Source organism: Dromaius novaehollandiae, chromosome 1 (genome assembly GCF_036370855.1).
Source record: "Dromaius novaehollandiae isolate bDroNov1 chromosome 1, bDroNov1.hap1, whole genome shotgun sequence".
NCBI classification, from domain to species: domain Eukaryota; kingdom Metazoa; phylum Chordata; class Aves; order Casuariiformes; family Dromaiidae; genus Dromaius; species Dromaius novaehollandiae.
In genome coordinates, this window is record NC_088098.1 from 87,999,690 (window position 1) to 88,018,395 (window position 18,706).

At 44.7% G+C, this 18,706-nt stretch overlaps 1 protein-coding gene across 3 annotated transcripts; it reads right to left on the reverse strand.

Annotated features, from left to right (window-relative positions):
• Window positions 1–9,638: 9,638 nt before the first annotated feature.
• TAPBPL (TAP binding protein like) lies at window positions 9,639–18,324 on the reverse strand. Of its 3 annotated transcripts, none has more exons than XM_064505429.1 (7): window positions 17,957–18,321; window positions 17,321–17,569; window positions 15,863–16,144; window positions 15,060–15,401; window positions 14,551–14,874; window positions 13,987–14,079; window positions 9,639–10,145 (listed from the first exon to the last, which is right to left on the reverse strand). In XM_064505429.1, the coding sequence occupies exons 1-7, from the start codon at window positions 18,003–18,005 to the stop codon at window positions 10,069–10,071; spliced, it is 1,416 nt and encodes a 471-aa protein (XP_064361499.1). In that variant the 5' UTR covers window positions 18,006–18,321; the 3' UTR covers window positions 9,639–10,068. The 3 variants fall into 3 exon arrangements, with proteins under 3 accessions (XP_064361499.1, XP_025960680.1, XP_064361500.1); XM_026104895.2 differs by having other exon boundaries at window positions 9,639–13,217; XM_064505430.1 differs by lacking the exon at window positions 15,863–16,144 and having other exon boundaries at window positions 17,957–18,324.
• Between the last annotated feature and the right edge of the window lie 382 nt (window positions 18,325–18,706).

An 18,706-nucleotide genomic window follows, 5' to 3' on the forward strand; every position in this document is an offset into this window, starting at 1 on the left:
CTTCCCCTTCCCCCCGTGCGCCGCTCCCGGGGAAGAAAAGACTCTTTAAACTCTCAAGTGTCCGCGCCCGAGCGGGCCGGGCCGGGCCGGGCCGGGCCGGGCGAGGTGACCTTGGCGCCGCCGTCGGGGGTCGAGGCGCCGCCGCGGCCCCGCCGGAGGCTGGCCGGGTCCCCCCTGGGCGCGCTCCTCCGAGCAGGCAGCGAGCAGCCTGGCCCCGGCCAGGTGGGGCCCCGGGAACACCGTGTCCTTTCTCCCCCTCCCCCGCCCCCTCCTCCTCCCCCGCCCCCTCCCAGCAAGGAGAGGTGATGCAGAAAGAAAGTTGGCAGCGGTTGTGCCAAGGGCATGGGGACGCATCCAGGGCCGGCGCCAGCAGCACTGTACCCACGGAGGGACACTGCATCTGGGTGCTGCTTTGGTCCTCTCGGTGCCTGCTCATTGTGGGGGCTCCTGTGTCTCACCAGCACTTCAGGGCTTTAATCCCCGACTTTTGCTTCTCAGTGGCAAAGCCAAGGTAGATTCAGCGTTTTGGATGATGGGCCTGAAGCTGTGTGAGGGAGAGGGTTGGCGCAGAGGAGGCGCGCAGGGACTGGGTGGTACGCATGAGGGAGCATCACCTTTGCTGGTTCATTGACCAAAGAAATCTTTCATCTCCAGAACTATGTAGCCCAACCGTTGGTGGGAACATGTTTCTCTAATCTCTATCTAGGGAAGTAAAGCCTCCCCTCGTTACCCGAAGCCCTGCTGTGTTTCCTCAGACCACAGAAATGAACCCATAACTGAACATGGACTGTAACAGACCCCGGCTGTTAGAACCTCATTCCCAATCCTTTCCCCAAATGGTTTTGACCCGAGCCGTTTTGGGTTTTTGCTTCCTTCTTTCCTTTAGGAGTACCTTCATCAGATTAGTCCTTGTTCAGATTCTTCTGTCCCTGCCCCTGAATTTTGTTTCTTATTTGGGTTTGGTCAGTGACACAGTACACAGCCATTTTTACCTCTTCATGTTGCAAAATACCATGCTTGAAAAAGGCAAGGAGTACACTTGTGAGGCTGGGAGGAAGTGACAGCGTGCCAGAAACTGCATGATGAGAGCTACTTGTTACATATCGAGAGCCACTACTTAGAGCCTTCCCCATGTCAGAAAGCAAAGAGAAGCAAAAGCAGTATTTCTCCGTGATTCTAAACCGAACTTTGTCTCCAGCAATTTGTTTTCAACTTTCCTCATTATGACAAAAACAAGTTGTAGGAACTGGGAGGGATGAGGAGAACAAACTAATGCTGCTTCAAATGCCTATCACAACACAGCTTCCTGTGCGTGTTAAAAATGCCTTTCTGGGTCAGATCGATGGTCCATTCAGCTCAATATCCCATCTCTGATAGTGCCAATAGGAGATGCCATTCAGGGAAAGCATGCCAGCTCATCTTACCAGTGCTGTTGGCATGTTTTATGCAATACATGGAAAATCCCTGAAGATGAACGTCAGCCTTTTGAACCAGCCTTCTCACATATCAGTTAAATTCAGTGAACATATCCATTGTACTAACAATTAAGACGCATCAGCAGTTACACTTACCAGCACCATCTAGGGCTCTGTAATCCAGTAGGCTTATAGAGAATCTGCTTATGGCTCACTTGACTTACGTTATTGTAATTTTCTGAAATTACCCGGCTGCATTCACAGATCATCCTCCAAAACTGCCTCTGCCTTACTGGAATTGTGCCACGACAAAATTAATTTTGCCCTTGAAAATGGCCATTTGGTACTCATTATGTTAACGGCACCAACAGAGCAACTGCAGCCAAAGTTGGTACAGTTGACAATTAGACGTTCTGTGATTTCCATAGTATTTAAAAGCATTTTATACTGAGGATCTTTGCAAATTAGTTCAGAAACACATCAGTCCTTTTTTTTGTTGCACGTGAGACAAAGGCAACTTAAATTTGTTGGTTTCTTTTGACTTGAGGAAGAAGTAAAAAAAAGTCCAACATCTGGGCTGATTTGTGTTTTAGCCAAATGACAGTCTAAATCAATTTCCTCAGCATGTCCATCATGACTGACAATTTCCGTCATCGAGCTGTTTGGGAGAACGTTTGGCCTTAGACAGCTTGGACAATAGTAATTGATATTTAGGGTGTGGGTACATGTATGGTAAGTTTTATATTTATTTGTGTACAAATACATGTACATTATATATCTATATATTTATATCTATATACATACACATATACATATTTGTTTTATTTTTCAGAAGACTTTTTCAATATGTTACACTTTTTCTTCTAAAGAACTAAAAAAACCAACACTTGTTGACTCTTTCAGGTTTTCCCATTGCTGTGTCAGCCGTTGTCTAAGCGATTCCCTTTTCCCTCTCTCTCATGCTGGTGAGCTGCTCAGACTGCAGTGTGTTAGCTGCCGCTGTAGCACACCTCAGAGCCTTTATCAGCCCCTGAGATGAATTCCTGTGGTTTAAATCATACGAATATCATGGTTTGGCCATGAGTTTGTCAAAATCCTAAAGTTTCAGCAGTCCTGCGGATGTGTCACAAATTGATTGCCAACTCACAAAGTAATCTAAGATTTCTAAATAATTTTAACATTTTTAACATGCAAACAAGAAATCGTCTGTTGCCTTCTCAACTGCTGGTCTCAGTCTGTATTTGCAGAACTTCAGGATTTGCCACCTCTTCCAGTTTTTTTGATTATGCTGTTCTCTTCACTTATATCTTCTCCGCTTTTGTTCTGTTTTTCCCACTTAGAGATGAACCAGATCATTTGAGTGACCATCTCCTGAGCAAGGTTTTCTGTCATAAACTGTACCATTTTCATCAGGCATGCCTCACTGTGACAGAAGATAATGACATGAGATTAATAGTATAATCTGCAAGACTGTTCACTGTTGATATTTTAGGTGATCAGATACACTTTTGTCTCCAAATTCCCTCACCTCAAAAGACTTAGTAATTTGCCCATCCACAAATATCTGGATACTTATCCTATGGTCTATCCTATCCTGTTGGTCTATTGAGGCAAGTCACATCTTTGGTCAGATTTGCAAAATTTCTTGACCTCTAACAAAACTTTGAATCCAAGAACCTTTATACTGAGAAGATTCATTTCCTTGAGCTGTTTGTCACTAGGTTCTTCTCTTCTGAAATGGGGAGCAGTGTGTTGCTCTGGGCAGTGGTTCTGTATATTTTATCTTCACAAGCTGAATGTATGATTGCTTTTTATGGCTACTGAGCAAACTTTAAGTAAGCATGAATCACTTTTTATGGAATCAAAACTGAAATGTTTCCTTACCAGGTATGTCTATTATCTGCCCAGGTAGGAATGTGATAACAGCACATAATGCATAAAAAATTTTAAAATAGAAGAAACTTTTTATTACCCAATATGCTGCTATTGTGGTGGGGAAAAAAGGTCTCTGTCTAATACTTGATCTTTATATCCTTCTGTAATGGATACCAAATCTAACAAATCACATGCATTTTTTGAACTATTTGAAAGGTCTGTGATCAGTTTAGTTCTTTTATATTTACATATATGCAGTTCTGTTAGATAAAGCTTTTCCTTCTGCTGCAAAGTAGATGCCAGTGATTATTTCTGGATTATTTCTGGATTATTTCTGGATTATTTACAATTGATTAAAATTTTTTACATTAAAACTAGCAACCCAAAATGTCAAGGAATAGCAGCACAGATGGTGCTGCAAGTTTAACTGAAGTGTTTGGCCAAAGAAACACCAGCCTAGTGGCTGATAATGGCAGGTAGACATGGGGCTACATTTTGTACTGCTGTTTCTCAATATGGATTCATGGATTCACTTCTGGCAGAGGTGGTGATCTCTGCAGAGGATCATTATTAAAAACCCATCAAGGATTTGCAGACCAATCTAATGGGCTTTTGAATGCTTCCTTCCTTGCTCCTAATGTAACCTGCCAGGCAGCAAGGATTTATGCCCCAAATAACCAATGACACTACACGCAGTAGGAGCATGTCCATGTAGTTGCTCCCACACCTTTGTGTCCTAAGGAGCTGCTTTTCAATTTTGTTTTATTCGTATTTACCTTCTAGGAACAGCATTGTTGCAGAGAGCCATTCTGGTGAAGCAGAAGTTAGCCATGTGGGAAAACTGAAGCACGAAGTTTTAGTCCCCTTCTTTCAGATTGAAAGGTGGGAGACTACAGGGTAAGGCTTATGGAAGTAATATACTATTATAAATATAGCATATATATATATAATAAATATAATATAAATAACATAATATCCTCAGTGCAGTATGAGACCTTGAGAGGAGCCTGTACAGCTACTCATACTCTGCCTTAGCCAGCAAATCTGAATTAGCTCCTGAAATGACTTAGCCCTATCCTAGCTGTGGTTGGTATTGCGGAATGAGGGATATTGCCTCCTGCAAGCACTGAATCAATTTGGTTGCTGAACCAGCCTAGTCATCCAGAGCCTCTGGTACATTAGCCATGCCACTTTGTTTCCCGGTTGGCTGCCATCTCTGATATTAGAGACTCTGTCCTCTGTGATAAAATCATTGAGGCTGTAGATAGAGCTCTATCAGTAGGGCAGGAAGAAAACGTCTCTGCTGCAAAGTCCCTAAGCACAAGGTCTTAAATATAAGCTCTGTCAGCCAAATCAACAGCTCCTCAGATATTGATCTCGATCTAATCCAGCTACTGACTATGGAAACTGCTAGGACTGACTATGGAAATAGCCATGTGATAATGCCCCACACTGGCATGGCTAAGCTAAGGCTGATGCTCATCTGAAAGCTGGATGCGCAGTCCAGACTGCAATAGCAGAGAGCAAAGTTATAGAACTAGATAACAAAACCAGTGAATTCCCTGGCTGCTTCATCCTGAGAGGCAATTAATGAGTGGGAAGTTCAAGATGGAGCTTCCCTGTTTTTTTTTTTTTTTTTTCCCATTCTCCTCAACTGAAATCTTTAATTTCCTCATTCCCGCCCTAACAATATAACTATTATAACAAGCATGTGACTCCTCAAGCTTGTGTCCCCACCCCTTTCATGATCTCTTCTGTGCTTTCCTGGACATTTGAAGCAGATGCAGCCACCTCAGACCAGTTTCTCATCTGACACCTGCTGCTCCTCAGCCAGTAAAGGTCACATGGTTGTGCCTAGTCACCCTCTAACCACAACACCACACCTGGCACAACACAGCAGACTCTTTTGCTTGCTGCACACAGATGCTAACTGCTGCCCATCTGGAGCTTTACTAGAGCTGACATTAAGACAGCCTAGTTTATGTTTACCTACAGTTTTGATGCTACCCCACTTAAATCTCCAGGTGCTCTCCTCGCTCACTCCCACCTCAGTGATTTCATGTTGCATCTGGTTCTTGGCTTTGCTGTGATGATGATCCTCTCCTCTGGAAAATAAGCTACAATCATATTCTCAAAAAGAGAACTCACAGGGAATTAAGACTTTAAAAAAGGCATTTCGTCTATAAATCCTCTATGTCCTTTGCCTTGCATACCTGTAAGGCCAGATCTCATAGCCAGATGTCTTGAAGGAACACCTGCCATTGCCCCTTCACAAAAGGCAGAGCAAAAGACATTGTCACCCTTTCCCATCTCCTTTTTAATAATTCATCTGGGTTCAATTCATTTCTCTGCTTGACAGGATTTAAGTCTTCCCAGGCAATATGAACTATCAGAAGATCTCAATCTAGCAGAAATGAAGCTCTGGAATGGATGATGAACCATCTGTTTCAAGATGTAGCTTGATAAATTCAAGTTAAGGATTAGGTGATAAGATATCCTTGACTTTACGTTGGTAATTATAATGAACTATTTCAAGGTTTATCATCTACAGGGCCTGGGAAGAAGAATGTCTGGATTCATACATTCTTTTTTTTTCCTGCTTTTCATTCTTCCTTTTAAGCAGAAAAGGTTGGCCAGCTAGAGGTGGATCTTAGTCAAGCCCTGCAACCACTTCTGATGATACTGAGAAGGGTGAGATTTCTTCACTGTAGTCACTCTCCTGCTCTGCTACCTCTTTTTGTAATTCAACATCAAGACAGCAACCATTTCTGTTAAGCAGATGTGTTTCTCTTATCAAGAAGTTTACACTCCTTGACAAATTTGGTATCAGGAAGGAATTTCCTTTAAGTAAGACTCATGAGGAGGGGGGGGAATTTTTGATGTATTTCTTTGAGAAAAAGAGAGGGTTTGTCTTCCCTTGTAGCTTGAAAAATGGTCCACTTCCTAGGAGTCACATTTTTTTTTTGCCTTACAAATCTGCTATCAGTAAAGAACCCCCAAATATTTGCAGCACACCTCCTGATGTGATGCTCTGCATATTTATCAGTTGAGGTGATTGATCTTTCATGCTAAGGGACTTAACAGGATGTTGATGGTGTTGCATGGGAGGGAGGTCTGTGAGAACAATGTGAATATGTGTAAAAGTACAAAACAAGATGAGAAAAAGAGCAATACATGAAGAAATCAATACCAAGCAAACACATGACTTCAGAAATGTTTGAGAAAGGGAAAAGAAAACAGTAAAAAGTAGTGTTGAAAATAGGGGAAGGAGAGGGAGCTGAATGGAAAAGAACAATAACAAATGAATTCAAAAGAAAACAAAGAAAATTGTTCCATCCTTCCCCATGAACTGCACCTTGTTGTGGTGGGAAGGCCTGCCTTGTCTAGTGGCACTGCAAGATGTGCTGACAAGTTGTATAACTCCTAGGAGATGAGTCATGCCAGACAGTTTGGAGAATAGGAGGCAAACAGACTGAAGCTAGTCCACAAACTCTTAAAGCAAGGACATCTTGCCTTTCCTTCCCAAGCAGTCATTTTCCCTTCCTTTCTCGCTCCTTATTATTGTTGTCCCATCCTATCTGGACCTCTCCTCAACAGCCTCTTCAGCTGTCCTTCAGCATTGTCCAGTGCTGCTCTGCTTCACTGACAGTCATTGCCTTGACCTACCACCTGTCGATGTTGTTGTCCCATACAGTCCTGTGCCACTACTCTTCACTCTCATCCCTATCCCCTTCTGCCGCCTCTTGTTGTAATTCTGCATCGCCACACCAACCATTTCTGCTGGACCAGTGTTGCTATTTCCCCCTTACTTGTCACTCCCTCTCTTATGTCATCCCGTCACCGAGTGTCATAATAGTGTTTTCCCAACTGGTGTCTTCAGCGCTGTTAACATCCTGCCTTCTGCTTCTTGTTCTTTTTCAGCCACTTCTTCTCTTCCTCCCATTCTGCTTTACTAGTCTTTATCATCTTGACCTGTTGCCCAGCATCGATGACCTGTACCAACATCTATCACAACTGTTTTCTTCTGTCTGTCCAAAAGTGCCGCCTCTTTTGTATTTTCACCCGCATTGTCTGAATTCGCTCCTTATCACCTGCTGCCATCCTTACTAAGTGGGCACGCTTAAGAAGAATGGGATGAACACCTTTCATGTGGGATACAGAAAACATTGTTCAGCGGGGCAGGCTAAGTCACTAAAAGCATCTTTCAAAAAAAGCTAACATTGTCTACAAATAGAAAAAGTGGAGAAGAATGTAAATGTTGGGAAGTTACATGTAGGCAGATAATATGTCAGGTCAGAAAAGACTTCAAGGAACAGCTAGCAAAAATAATCAAAAGTAACAATAAATCTTTCTTGAAACATATCAGGAACCTGCTAGATAGTCTGTAGGGCAAACTGATGATCAGGCTATAAAGGGAGTACATAGTGAAGATAAGGCGATTGCAGAAATCCTTGCCTCTGTGTTAAGTGTGGCAGAAGCCAGAGATCATCGTGGCAGAACCCATTCTTGTGCAGGGTGGGGTTCATCAATGAACATGTCTGAAATTGAAGTGACTGTGGGAAAGTCTTTTCAGCACACTGACAGAATGAACAGTAACAAGTTGCTAGGAGCAATGGCTTCTGTCCAAGGCTTTTAAAGGAACTCAAGAATGAAATAGCTGAATTACTCTCAGTAGTGTGTAAACCATGCTTAAAGCCACCTTGGTACCTGAGCAGGAGAAGGTAGTGAATGTCATGCCAATTTTTAATGGGTTTACATGGATTCAAAGGGAGAATGGACAACTTCACAGAAAGGAAATCTACTGAGGGTGACTAAACCACAGAAACCACATTCAGTCAGGGAGTCCCTGACCTGGAAATGTTTGAAGACTGGGAGAATATTAATGAAAAGTGTGATATGTTTGCCCTGTTCTTACTCTTCATCTTGAGCCATCCCTGAGAGAAGGAGGCTAGAAGAAGAGAAATCAGGGAGAAGTCAGATGATTATGGTGGCCAATGAGTGAAAAAGGGGAGAGGATGAGGGCTAAATGGTTAAAAATATAAAAACAGGAAACCAGGAGGGGTAACAGAACATAGCAGCTGCAACAGTACCCATGGCTTCCTGAAGGCATCTGAGGTGCTAGGTGGCGGATGCTGCCAGCGACTCTCTGCACAGAGACATGACACCACAAGGGAATAGAAGTAGGCTACACAATCACCAGAATCCACTCCCCCACAGTCAGGCCTTCTCCTGCTCCTGGAGCTGCAGGTGGCCAATTTGGCCAGGGACAGATGGAGGGGGAGGTCCCAGGACTTGTTAGGGCTTCATATAGTAAAGGTGAGGGGTAAGTACAGCCAGAGCCCAAGAGGTTCTGTAGGATATGGAAGAGGGCCTGCAGCCAGCACACCACTCCTCAATGCTTATGTCCCCAGTGGGCCATGAAATCCATGCTGTCATCTGCCAGTATAAGGGAAGTGCATGCTGTGATCCATGTCCTGAAGGAGGGGGGTGCATACCTGGATGAATGTTGCCTGGTACCACTGGAGCCAGCTGTGACCTGCAGAGTTGTTGGCTCTTGCTGTAAGACATGGAGAGGTTTGTGGTCCAAGCATTTTGGCAGAGCTGCTGATGAAGGTGACAGCAGCAGTCACAGAGGAATGAGTGTGTCAGCAGCAGAAGTGTAGGTGCTGGTGGTGACCCTCTCTTTTCCCTTCTCCTGATTCAGGGGTTTTAGGGACAGAGTCTGAGAGAAGGAGCTCCTGATGTTGCAGCCACTGCATCTCCCTGGGGACATGGGTAGGGCTGGTCATGATTCCTCTGCTGTCTGCTGCTGGAGAGCAAGAGCAGCTGGGGTGATGCACTTCTGGTCTGTTTGGGTATGTCTTGCCCTGTGGACCTTCACCCCTGTTTGATGTCGCCTCTGACCACAGCTCTGCCACACACTGCCTGGGCTACCATGGACCTCACCAGGAACTGCTAGCAACTACTGCTGGCCCCAGAGGCCAGCTGGAAATTAGCCCTCCCCACCCCAGATGAGCTTTTTGAGCTTCTCAGTTAATCTTTCATCTGGAGGGGTCCTCTGCCATTTTTCAGTGTCTGCTCATCACTCATTGAAGGAGATGTATGTGAACCCACTGTTCTGTGTGCTGGGAGAAGCTGCATTTTCAGCAGATGTAGAAGTATGTCTGGCAGTGGGTAGGAGCTGGACTGACCTAACATGACACGCCATGCTGTGGCATGGAGGAGTGGAGTGGGAGAGCTGCAGAAGAGTTTTGTTGGAGACACAAGTTAGGAAGTGGTTGTAAAAAAAGCCGAAGACTTTGGGAAAAAGCCCCAGTTTCTCTCCAGATAAAGAAGAAAGCACAATCCTTTTATTTATTTATTTATTTATTTATTTTTGAGCAGGAAGAGAACAGAATATTACAAGAGATTCATAAGCTGGTATAGCTTAACATTGCTCCTGTCATTGAACTCTAGATAGAGTAGGCCAGAGGAATTGAGCTTATCAAAAGACTGGCAAAAGACTGGCAGTTACTAAGAAATGCAGCCACACAGTGCTAGTGAATCCCTGTCCTTGATTAGCATTTTGCCCTCTTCACAGAGAAAAGCCCAGAGGCAGTGTTCCTGCAGTCCGATTCTTGAGAGGAGAAGCAGCCAATATATAGCTGCAAGATGACTTTCTCTAAGAAAAGAGCTCTCCAGCTATTGAAAAGAAATCCTTGACGTCTGCAGGCTTTCAAGATGATGCAGCCATATCTGTGTGGGAGTCATTTCACTGTGTATGCGTGTGAACCACCTGCTACTCACTGAGCGGATCCAACAGCAGGCTGTAATGATAAGCTCTTGAGATGGAGCTTGCTGCTTCAAATTTCTGATCTGGAAGTAATGTATGGTAGGAGAGCATAAATGCTGGCCACCCCACCCCACCTGTAGAATGCAGATTGCAGTGATTCCTGGCAGTTCATTGACAAAGATGGGGGAGATAGGGGAATGTTTTGTATTATTTCTATGGTCAGTGTGGAAAACTTTCCTGTTACACACTAGACTTAAATGACTTACTTTCCATCATTGCCTGGGGGACTATGAGAGACAGATTTTAGCTTTGAATGATTCTCATACATTAGGCCCTCCGTTATAAGTCCACTAGAGGCCAACGATGACTGGACTGGTGGAATTTGAAGCTTCTCAGCCTGAGCATGTGGTATTGAGGTGGAAGCTTCATAAAGGTCAGCTTTCCTCTGTGTAGGGAGATGTGGTCTGGACCTTATTTGAAGACCTTGAGAGCTGATCTACCATTTTCATTGAGAGGTAGCTAGAACAATCATCCTTGCTATTGAATATATTACAACTTACTCTATTTTAAACATGCCTAAATTTAACCTACAGCTGTTGATTCTTTCTATGCTTTTCTTTACAGGTTATGATGTCATTAGTATTCTGTATTTTCTCTGGCGTAACAAAGAGATACTAGGTTAGTAAAGTCAGAGTAAGGTCTCTAACTCTTTCCCCCTAAGGCGTTTTCCTAGCTTCCTAATTGGTCCTGTCATTTAGCTCTGGACCACCTTCAAGTTTTCAACATGTCCATTCAGCTAGTCCATGAGTGGCTTCATTGATTCCTGCTCCAGGGGAGCAAGCTCTGGGAGCAAGGGGACAAGTATTCACTTCAAGAGCTGGAGTTTAATCTGCCTGTCAATGCTCAGTCCCTTTGTGAGCTCCCTTTCCTGTGTCCCAGGTCTTAGACTGCATTTCTCTTGGGTGAGGGTCCTATGATTTCCCTTTCTTCACAGCTTTCAGCCTGCCTGTTCACCAGCCACAGAGCCTTGCAACAGGCTTGCCTCCACAAAGTTGCATGGGAAATGCACAGACAGAAAACAACCACTCAAAACTAAAAATATTTATAGATTGGTAGGGCATCAAAAATGAAGAGGAAATGATACAAGCAAAAACTGCTTCTGCCAGCAGTTACACTCTGCCAGTAGTCACTGTTACATATTCTTTCAGGTCACGCGACTAATAGTGATTTATGGAGCAATGGTTTTGAACTAGCATGCTAGGTCTCACACCCTAGGAGATTCCACAGACGTTACTGAGCGTTCTTACTTTGTTTGAATATGCTCAGCTAAACATTTGACCCATGCTGATCTGAATGAGTCTGTCAGATTTAGCTACTGATCTTCTTGCCGTTTGCAAATTATGTCAACAATAATTTTTATAGTTATATTTCCTGATGCAAACATTAAATAGCACTGGGCTCCCTGTCAAAGAAGCATACACTTTCAGCAGTGACTGATGTTTCCTTTTTGGACAGTTAGCCAGTAATTAATCCATATGACACAAATCATGATGTTTATATACATTGCTATTTTTTCCTTCAGAATGTCATGCTTATCTGCAACCAGTACTTTTATCAACCAAATGTATTATTCTGTAAAGGAATGAGTTAGGTATCTTTCTCACATCTTTTAAAAAAATAAAACCAAATACTAAATTATTAATTTCATTTTCATTTTTGAAGTCTTTGTTAGCTGCCTTGCATTAGTTTCACAATCTGTTGCCTATGATTATTATTATGGAACCTTCTAAGTCATCTCTGTCATCTTGCTTATTCTTCATGAACACTGACACAACTTTAACACTCTTCCAGTATCTTGGGATTCCTCTCACATTCCAGGGTTTTCAAATATCTGATTCTAATGGATCCGACACCTCCTCAGCCAAAACTTCTATGATGCTGAAGTGCTAGTTATCTTGGCCTACTGATCTGAAAATACCTAAGCTTAATAGATAGTTAGAAACCCTCCTTAGTTTATAAATAGACTAGAAAACTGTTCACCACCCTCACGTAATCTGAATACTTAATTCTACTTCTTTCTGTATACAAACAAATATTTTCTCTGTATCAAAAAATCAGAAATCTTCTCTATCAACAGTTTTACCTATACCCGTCTGGTAAGGGTCTAGGCCATTGCTAGAATATCTTGGTTCCCAACATATTTTGAAAAACTCCTTTCAAGTGCCTTTAGTGCTAGCAGCAATCCAGTTTTTCCAGATATTTTGAACACTCCTTATCAGTCTGTATGCTTCATTACTTCTCATTTATATTGTGTGCCATATAGCTCCTTTCCATCTATACCTTCCTTCTACTTTTCTTCTTTTCTGTTGGTTACATACAAGATTTCTAAGTGCTACCTTCAAATTCCCTGTTAGGCAGAAGAGGGTTACAGTTCTGCCTATTTCAGAACTGCAGAACCACAAATCTTCTTGTAAATTTGTATTAGTGAAATTTCTGTTACAAAATTTTGTTATAACTTTCTGTGACAGCATTTCATCATATTTTTGATTGTTTTACTTGCAATCAGTTTAACCTGTAATTTCCTCACTTTGAGGATTTACCATTTTGAAGTATCAGTTCTGCATACATATTTACCCATCCCTACAGTCAGTTAAGATGTATACATACATACAAGAATGTCTTCATTATTCAGGCATTATCAGGCCTTAATCAAATCTATATACAGCTACAGACATATAGCAATATGCAACATGTGCATATATATATTTTGAATGCTTATTTACAAAATATGCAGGTACTCATGTATAGTCACAAACACTTCAACTATATACAATTTACTTTTCCCTGAAACTGCAGTAGAGGCATTTCTAGAAATCTATGCATGTTGCATCTAATGTGGCATCCCAGCAATGAGTTGAGGCTATCAGTGTTGCCCTCCCACGATGAAGACATGTTTTTCCATGACTCCACATCTCCCAGGTCACTCAGCTCCTCTATGAAGGGGAGCCCTGCCCATACTGACCAATAGCTCTGTTACTATTTGGGCAGAGCTGGCTCTCCTGAGCAGGATGTATCAGGATAAGGGAGACAAAGCAGTGTAGGCAAGGGCTTCTTTTACTCTGAAGCCCCTAGAAGTTGCTCAGACTTTGGTTTAACTGAAAAGGGGGGGAAAAAAAAGAGTAAAATTTAGGTAGTGGTACAAAACATCACCCTGCATTTCACCAGAAATGAATGGGGGAAAGCATTCCAGCCCTGCAAAAAGGCACTCTAAGGAGATAAGAACTACTAGTTATGGGACGATATGCTGATTATTGCCTTTCCAGCTGCTTCTTGCACAAGGGGAATAAAATCAGAGGACAAACTAGCGCTCTGAGACGCCCCAGTCCTTAGCTAAGCCTGCTTACTGCTGTGTAGCTGTCAGGAGGCAGAGGCAGGGGTTCACCCTCCACACCCTTTTCTCCTTCTCCTCCCCATCATCTGCTCCCATGCCAGTCCTGGCAGTGACTGGCCTGTTCCCTGAGCCTGTTTAACCCACTGAAACACCCAAGAAATAACCAGTTTTTTGATGGCTTTAATTTCTGCCATTTTTGGTGAGTTGGAGTGGCTCGTGACATCTGCCAAGTGTTCGAGCCAGCAAAGGTAAGCAAGGGGAGCACACTGATGGGGATGAGGGGAGGGGAGGAAAAAGGGAGCCAGACCCCCCTGCTGTCAACAGTGCTGAGCTGATAATTCAGCTCACAGCATCTTGTGAGGAATGAGAGTCTCTTGTGAGAGGGTTTCCACCCTATGCACTCTCCATATTTCCCTCCAGGGCATCCTGAGATATTCTGACCTTGGTCTCTCCTGATCAGGGCACAGGAGAGGAAGACGCCCCTTGTTCCCTCTCTCATACTAGAGAAGTGGCTCCATGTTACAGATTCCTACCTGTCCTTTTCCTCCTGAGCACAATGAAGAGGACAATGCTGAAAATGACAGTAGCAATGAAGCCTCCCACCAGTCCTTCCGATCCTGTTTTTTCTGTTGAGGAAAAGGAGCATCGCTGATGTTATGTTTGCTTAAGCAGCTGGACAGCAAGCGAATTGTCATAGTTAAACAAGCTCCCCCAGGAACTGACCATGCATGTGCTCTTGTCAGGTATACAAATGGGATGGGAAATGTGAGCCAAGGCCACCCAGACACAGGGCCAGTTATACTGGCTAGACTGATGTGTTGTAACTTGTTAAACTGCAGTTAACTTGATTGCTTGTCCCTGTGGGGTCAGGAGGAGACGTAAGAGCAATCTCCCATTAGGAAAGAGAGTGAGGATCCAACAGCATATCAGGCCTCATGGAGAAAAGCAGTTTTTTTATGCTGCTGGGACTACAGTTCCCAAGCAGACTCAGCCTCCAGTTGAATATCAAGTTCAGCTGGGTGCCTGAGTCCTTGAGGAGGTCCAGAGGTTTTTATCCCTGCTGTGGGTAGGTGAGGTAGCAGGAAGTCAGGGCTTACCTGGTGCCTTCAGATAGGCACTAACAGAGATGGGCTCCTCCAGGGCCACATGTGACACATGGCAGCTGTAGGTGGCTGGTGCCTGCACTGTGGCTGAGCTGATGCTCAGGTAGGAGGTGATGCTGTAGGTGCCATCTTGGCTTTGCTGGTGGCTGGAGAAACGTATACTTGAGAGAGTGATTTCTGCTTCATCCTCAGCAGTCTTCTGGGTCCAGCTCACGGAGACATCCAGGGGGTAATAGCCAGCAATGTCACAGGTCAGAGTAGTAGTGACATCTCTCTTGAATGACACCTGTTCTGGAATCACACGAACTCTTGGGGGCTCTGGCAGGAGATAAACAGGAAAATAACTTACTTAGGAACTATCAGCAGGGTACAAAAGTCTCTGTCTACAAGGGAGGGAAGATGAGCTGACCCCAATGAACATTGGGGGCAGTGGGATAAGGGTGTAGTGTAATGTCAGCCCCTGGGGACCTGGACTCCTTCTGCCCCCAGGTTGCCTTCCTCACCAGCCACCTGCAGCTGGATGACATGCTGGATCTGGTGCTGTGGGGTTGACACCAAACACATGTACGTGCCCTCGTCTTCCACGTTCACTTCTTGCAGTTTAAGTGATGCATCTCCATTCCCCAGCAACTGTGGCAAATCCACATGGACTTTTGGCTCCACTCTTGGGCCTGTGCTCCCTGCCTGGTACCGAAACAGCCTTCGCCCGCTGCCTCGGTGCTGCCTCCTCCACTCCAGGGAGGAGAGCAGGGAGCTGGGAGCCAAGGCAAAGTGGCAGTCAAGGGTGACCAAGCCGCCAAGATGGGTGCGCAGGGAAGTGTTGCATGACGATGACTGCAATTCAACTAGAAACAGAAAGATATAGGCAAACAGACTGTTAAACAAATACAGTTTTAAAGAGAGCACCCTCTGGCAAGAACTGCTCGCAGTGAACTTTCTACTCAGAGGAGGCATGCTGCATGGTGCCCCAAGGCCATATGGCCTGAAGAGGGAGAAGAAGCTATCCGAGTGGGGTTAGCAGGGCAGAGAAACAGGTGGACACCAAGTACACAGCATTGTCTTGAAGGACAAAGTGCTTGCCATGCTCAGTGGATGGCCAGAGCACGTGAACCACTGAGAGAAGGGATGAGGAAAGGCAAGACTGTCCCTGAGGAAGGGCCTTTACAGAGGAACCTGCACAATGGAGCCCTTCCTTCCCTATGTGACTCTTCCCAGCAGCCCTAAGGTCCTGGTGAGAGGATAGGGAATGGGGCTCTTGGGGAGGCAGGCTCTCTTCCCCTCATGTCCATCACGGGTATTTGGTCACCTGTGGTCAGCACTGTCCCCTTCTCGCTCACAGGAATCCTCAGCTTTGGGTGCAGTATTGCATCTGACTTGTCCGCCTGCTCGCCACTGCAGTGGGGGCCTCTGAGCACCAGGGCAATACTGATCCCTCTGGATAGGCGCAGAGTCCCCATGAACCAGGAGGCAGGGCAGGGCCCCTTGCCATGCTGCTGGAAGTTGTATGGGGAGATCTCACAGTTCACCTTCTCCCCACTACAGTCGGCATGCAGCAGGGCCTCTGCATGTGGGATGGATACCGATGGGGCTGTGAAGACAGAGGGAGAGATTTAACCATCTGACTCTGAATGGGGAAAGCAAATGTAAGTTGATGAGATATACTTTGGAGAGGCACCATGTGCTGCAAGGGTCAGTCAGAGCCTTGCAGGTTTGTCATGTTTGTCTTGTGACCCTCTGTTTGTTCATCATATTTTATCCTACCAGATTGTACAGCATTCACTCTGGGCAAAGGACGCTGCTAGGAAATGAGAGTAAACAGAACAGATTCCTTTTAGCTAGCTCAACAGAGTAAGCTGTGCATATGAAATACCCACCAAAGACTAGCAATGTTTATTCTTGTTAGGTGTGAGTCCAGAAGCAAAGGAGATACTGAAGCATCCTAGTTAAGGAAAGAAAGGGCGGCAAGAAGGGAGGAGCAGCTGGATGGAGAAATAGACTATATCTATGCTGTTGGTCAAAACAGAAGTGTAGCCATAAGCAGCCAGGTGACCTACATGTTTTCTATCCATATTGCTGGAAACTAACTCAGTGTGAAAAGGACAAGCCGCATTTGTGGTGCCTGACAGCAGACTTGCTGCAGTGTGCTTGAACTCATCCATGCCCAGTCCATCCACACTGTATGAAGAAGAGCTCAGACTCATGTTAATGCACTCTGCTGGACCTTCTGCTCCCTCACTGAACATGTCTCAGAGCTCTAGCCAAGCTTGTGCGTAAGCGCATGGTCGCATATGAAAACGTAGATAACAGACAAGACCATGTTGAAGTACAGGCTCAGACTTTGCTTGACTGATGGTGTCTGCAAAGCTATGCACCAAGCAAGGTGCACTTACCGCTATGCTTCTGCTAGTGAAAAACATCCTCTCTTTCTTCAGACAAGGATGGGAATGCTCTTTAAGGGTGCAATAATACTGTATAGGGGCATAATTCCTGAGATGTCTCTGATGAACTACTTCCCAAGAGATAAGCAATCCAGAATAGCCTCAGCAGGAGACAGATACCTCAACGCAGCTTCCTAACATCTTCCAAGAATTACTTCCGTAAAATCCCAATTGCTGAATTCAAGAAATTGTGTGTAAACTTTAGCTGCCACTCAAAAATTAATTTTCTGAACTCAGTTAAAGAAAAAGCTTGAAGATAGAACCCCGGTGCTTGTAAATGATCAAAACCCAGGAGGTGACTCTCTTACCTCAGCTCTCCAACTCACCTGAGGCTTCAAAAATAATGCGAGAAGAGGAGCCAGCACTTTTCCACGGCACTTTGTAATGAGTCGCCTCACCCAAGCTCCCATCATCTCTGACGCTGACGTCCCTCAGCACAAGGGTAGCAAGGTCCTTGGAGAACGAGCCACCAAAAGCACCTAGCAAGCCCTTCGGAGCTTCCCCCAGGTAGGAGCATTCCAGGACTATATCCACTGTTCGAAATGGAGGTGTGGCTGTGCGATCGTTTGTTGACCCTTTAGGGAGGGGAAACGAACCAGTTTCAAGGCCTGCATGTGCACACATGCACGAATCCCGCTGCATCCTCATAAGAAAGAAGATATGAATACTACCCTTTCTCTAGGATGGAGAGCAAGGATAAATAAACACAAGGCCATGGGCTGGCTGATACTTCAGAGTTCATCTTTCGACCCTGGCCAAAGCAGCCCCTCTGTTTCTCTAGTATTGTACTTCTGACAACAGTATTAATCTTTGGAAACAGCTGTTCAGGAGTTTTTACTTGGAGACCTCAATTTAAGTGGTGGTGTTAGGGGGGTGTAAGTATGGGATCGGCCCTCTACCACTGCTGTCGGAGCCTGCTCTGGCTGCCCAGAAGGTCCCCCTGCCACACTCCCTTAACTCACCTGCATGCAGACCCAGCAGACCACAGAAGAAAAGGAGCTCTTGAATCATGCTGTCCTTGGGAAACAGGGTCTCCAAATGGCCCCCGAACCCAGAAGACCTTACAGGAATCAAACCTTGTCCCAGACTGCTGACAGGCTCCTGCTTTTGATTTCACTTTCACTCTGGCAACACAGCAGCAGAAAAAAAAATTTAAACTCATTAACTCTTTCTTTACCAAACATCTGAGTCTGAGGGCTTAATCGTGAAGTCTTGAGAAAGCAGAAAAGTGGAGTGCTATAGACCGGGATTGAAGGGCATCCCCAGACCTGCAGATGTTTTTTTTCACTGAGTCCCTCTTTAAGCGTCTATGTTGCGTCGGCTTCTTCCTGGTGCCGTGCTATGTGCTGCCTCTTCCCTTCTGTGCTCATCAAGCCCCTTGTGAAGCCAGTCACTTCTCTGTGCATGTGCCTTTTAGAAAACGTACGCTTCCCAAGAGACTTTGGGATTGAAGTTGGTTTGTTTGATTGTTTTTTTTTTTTGATCCTTCTCTAACTGAAAGGAAACGCTTGAAAGGTGGTTTGCTCTGAGGCACTATGATAGGGCATCGAAAGCCTAGGTGCCAGAAATCAGGCAAGCCTGCTCTTAGTGGGGAAAAAATATCACGGAAAGAAATCAAGCTGCTGCACAGGCATAAAAGAGGAAATGGATGAGCTCTGATGGTATTTCAAATACTGCCTTTTTCTACCTCTTTGAGATACGCTGAGAGAAAA

Coding starts and splice junctions, on each gene's coding strand:
- TAPBPL (XM_064505429.1), bottom strand. CDS start 18,005: ATGATTCAAGAGCTCCTTTTCTTCTGTGGTCTGCTGGGTCTGCATGCA. Junction 14,875..15,059: donor CATCCAGCTGCAGGTGGCTG/GTGAGGAAGGCA, acceptor ATCTCCTGCCAG/AGCCCCCAAGAGTTCGTGTG. Junction 10,146..13,986: donor GCTCAGGAGGAAAAGGACAG/GTAGGAATCTGT, acceptor CATTACTTCCAG/ATCAGAAATTTGAAGCAGCA.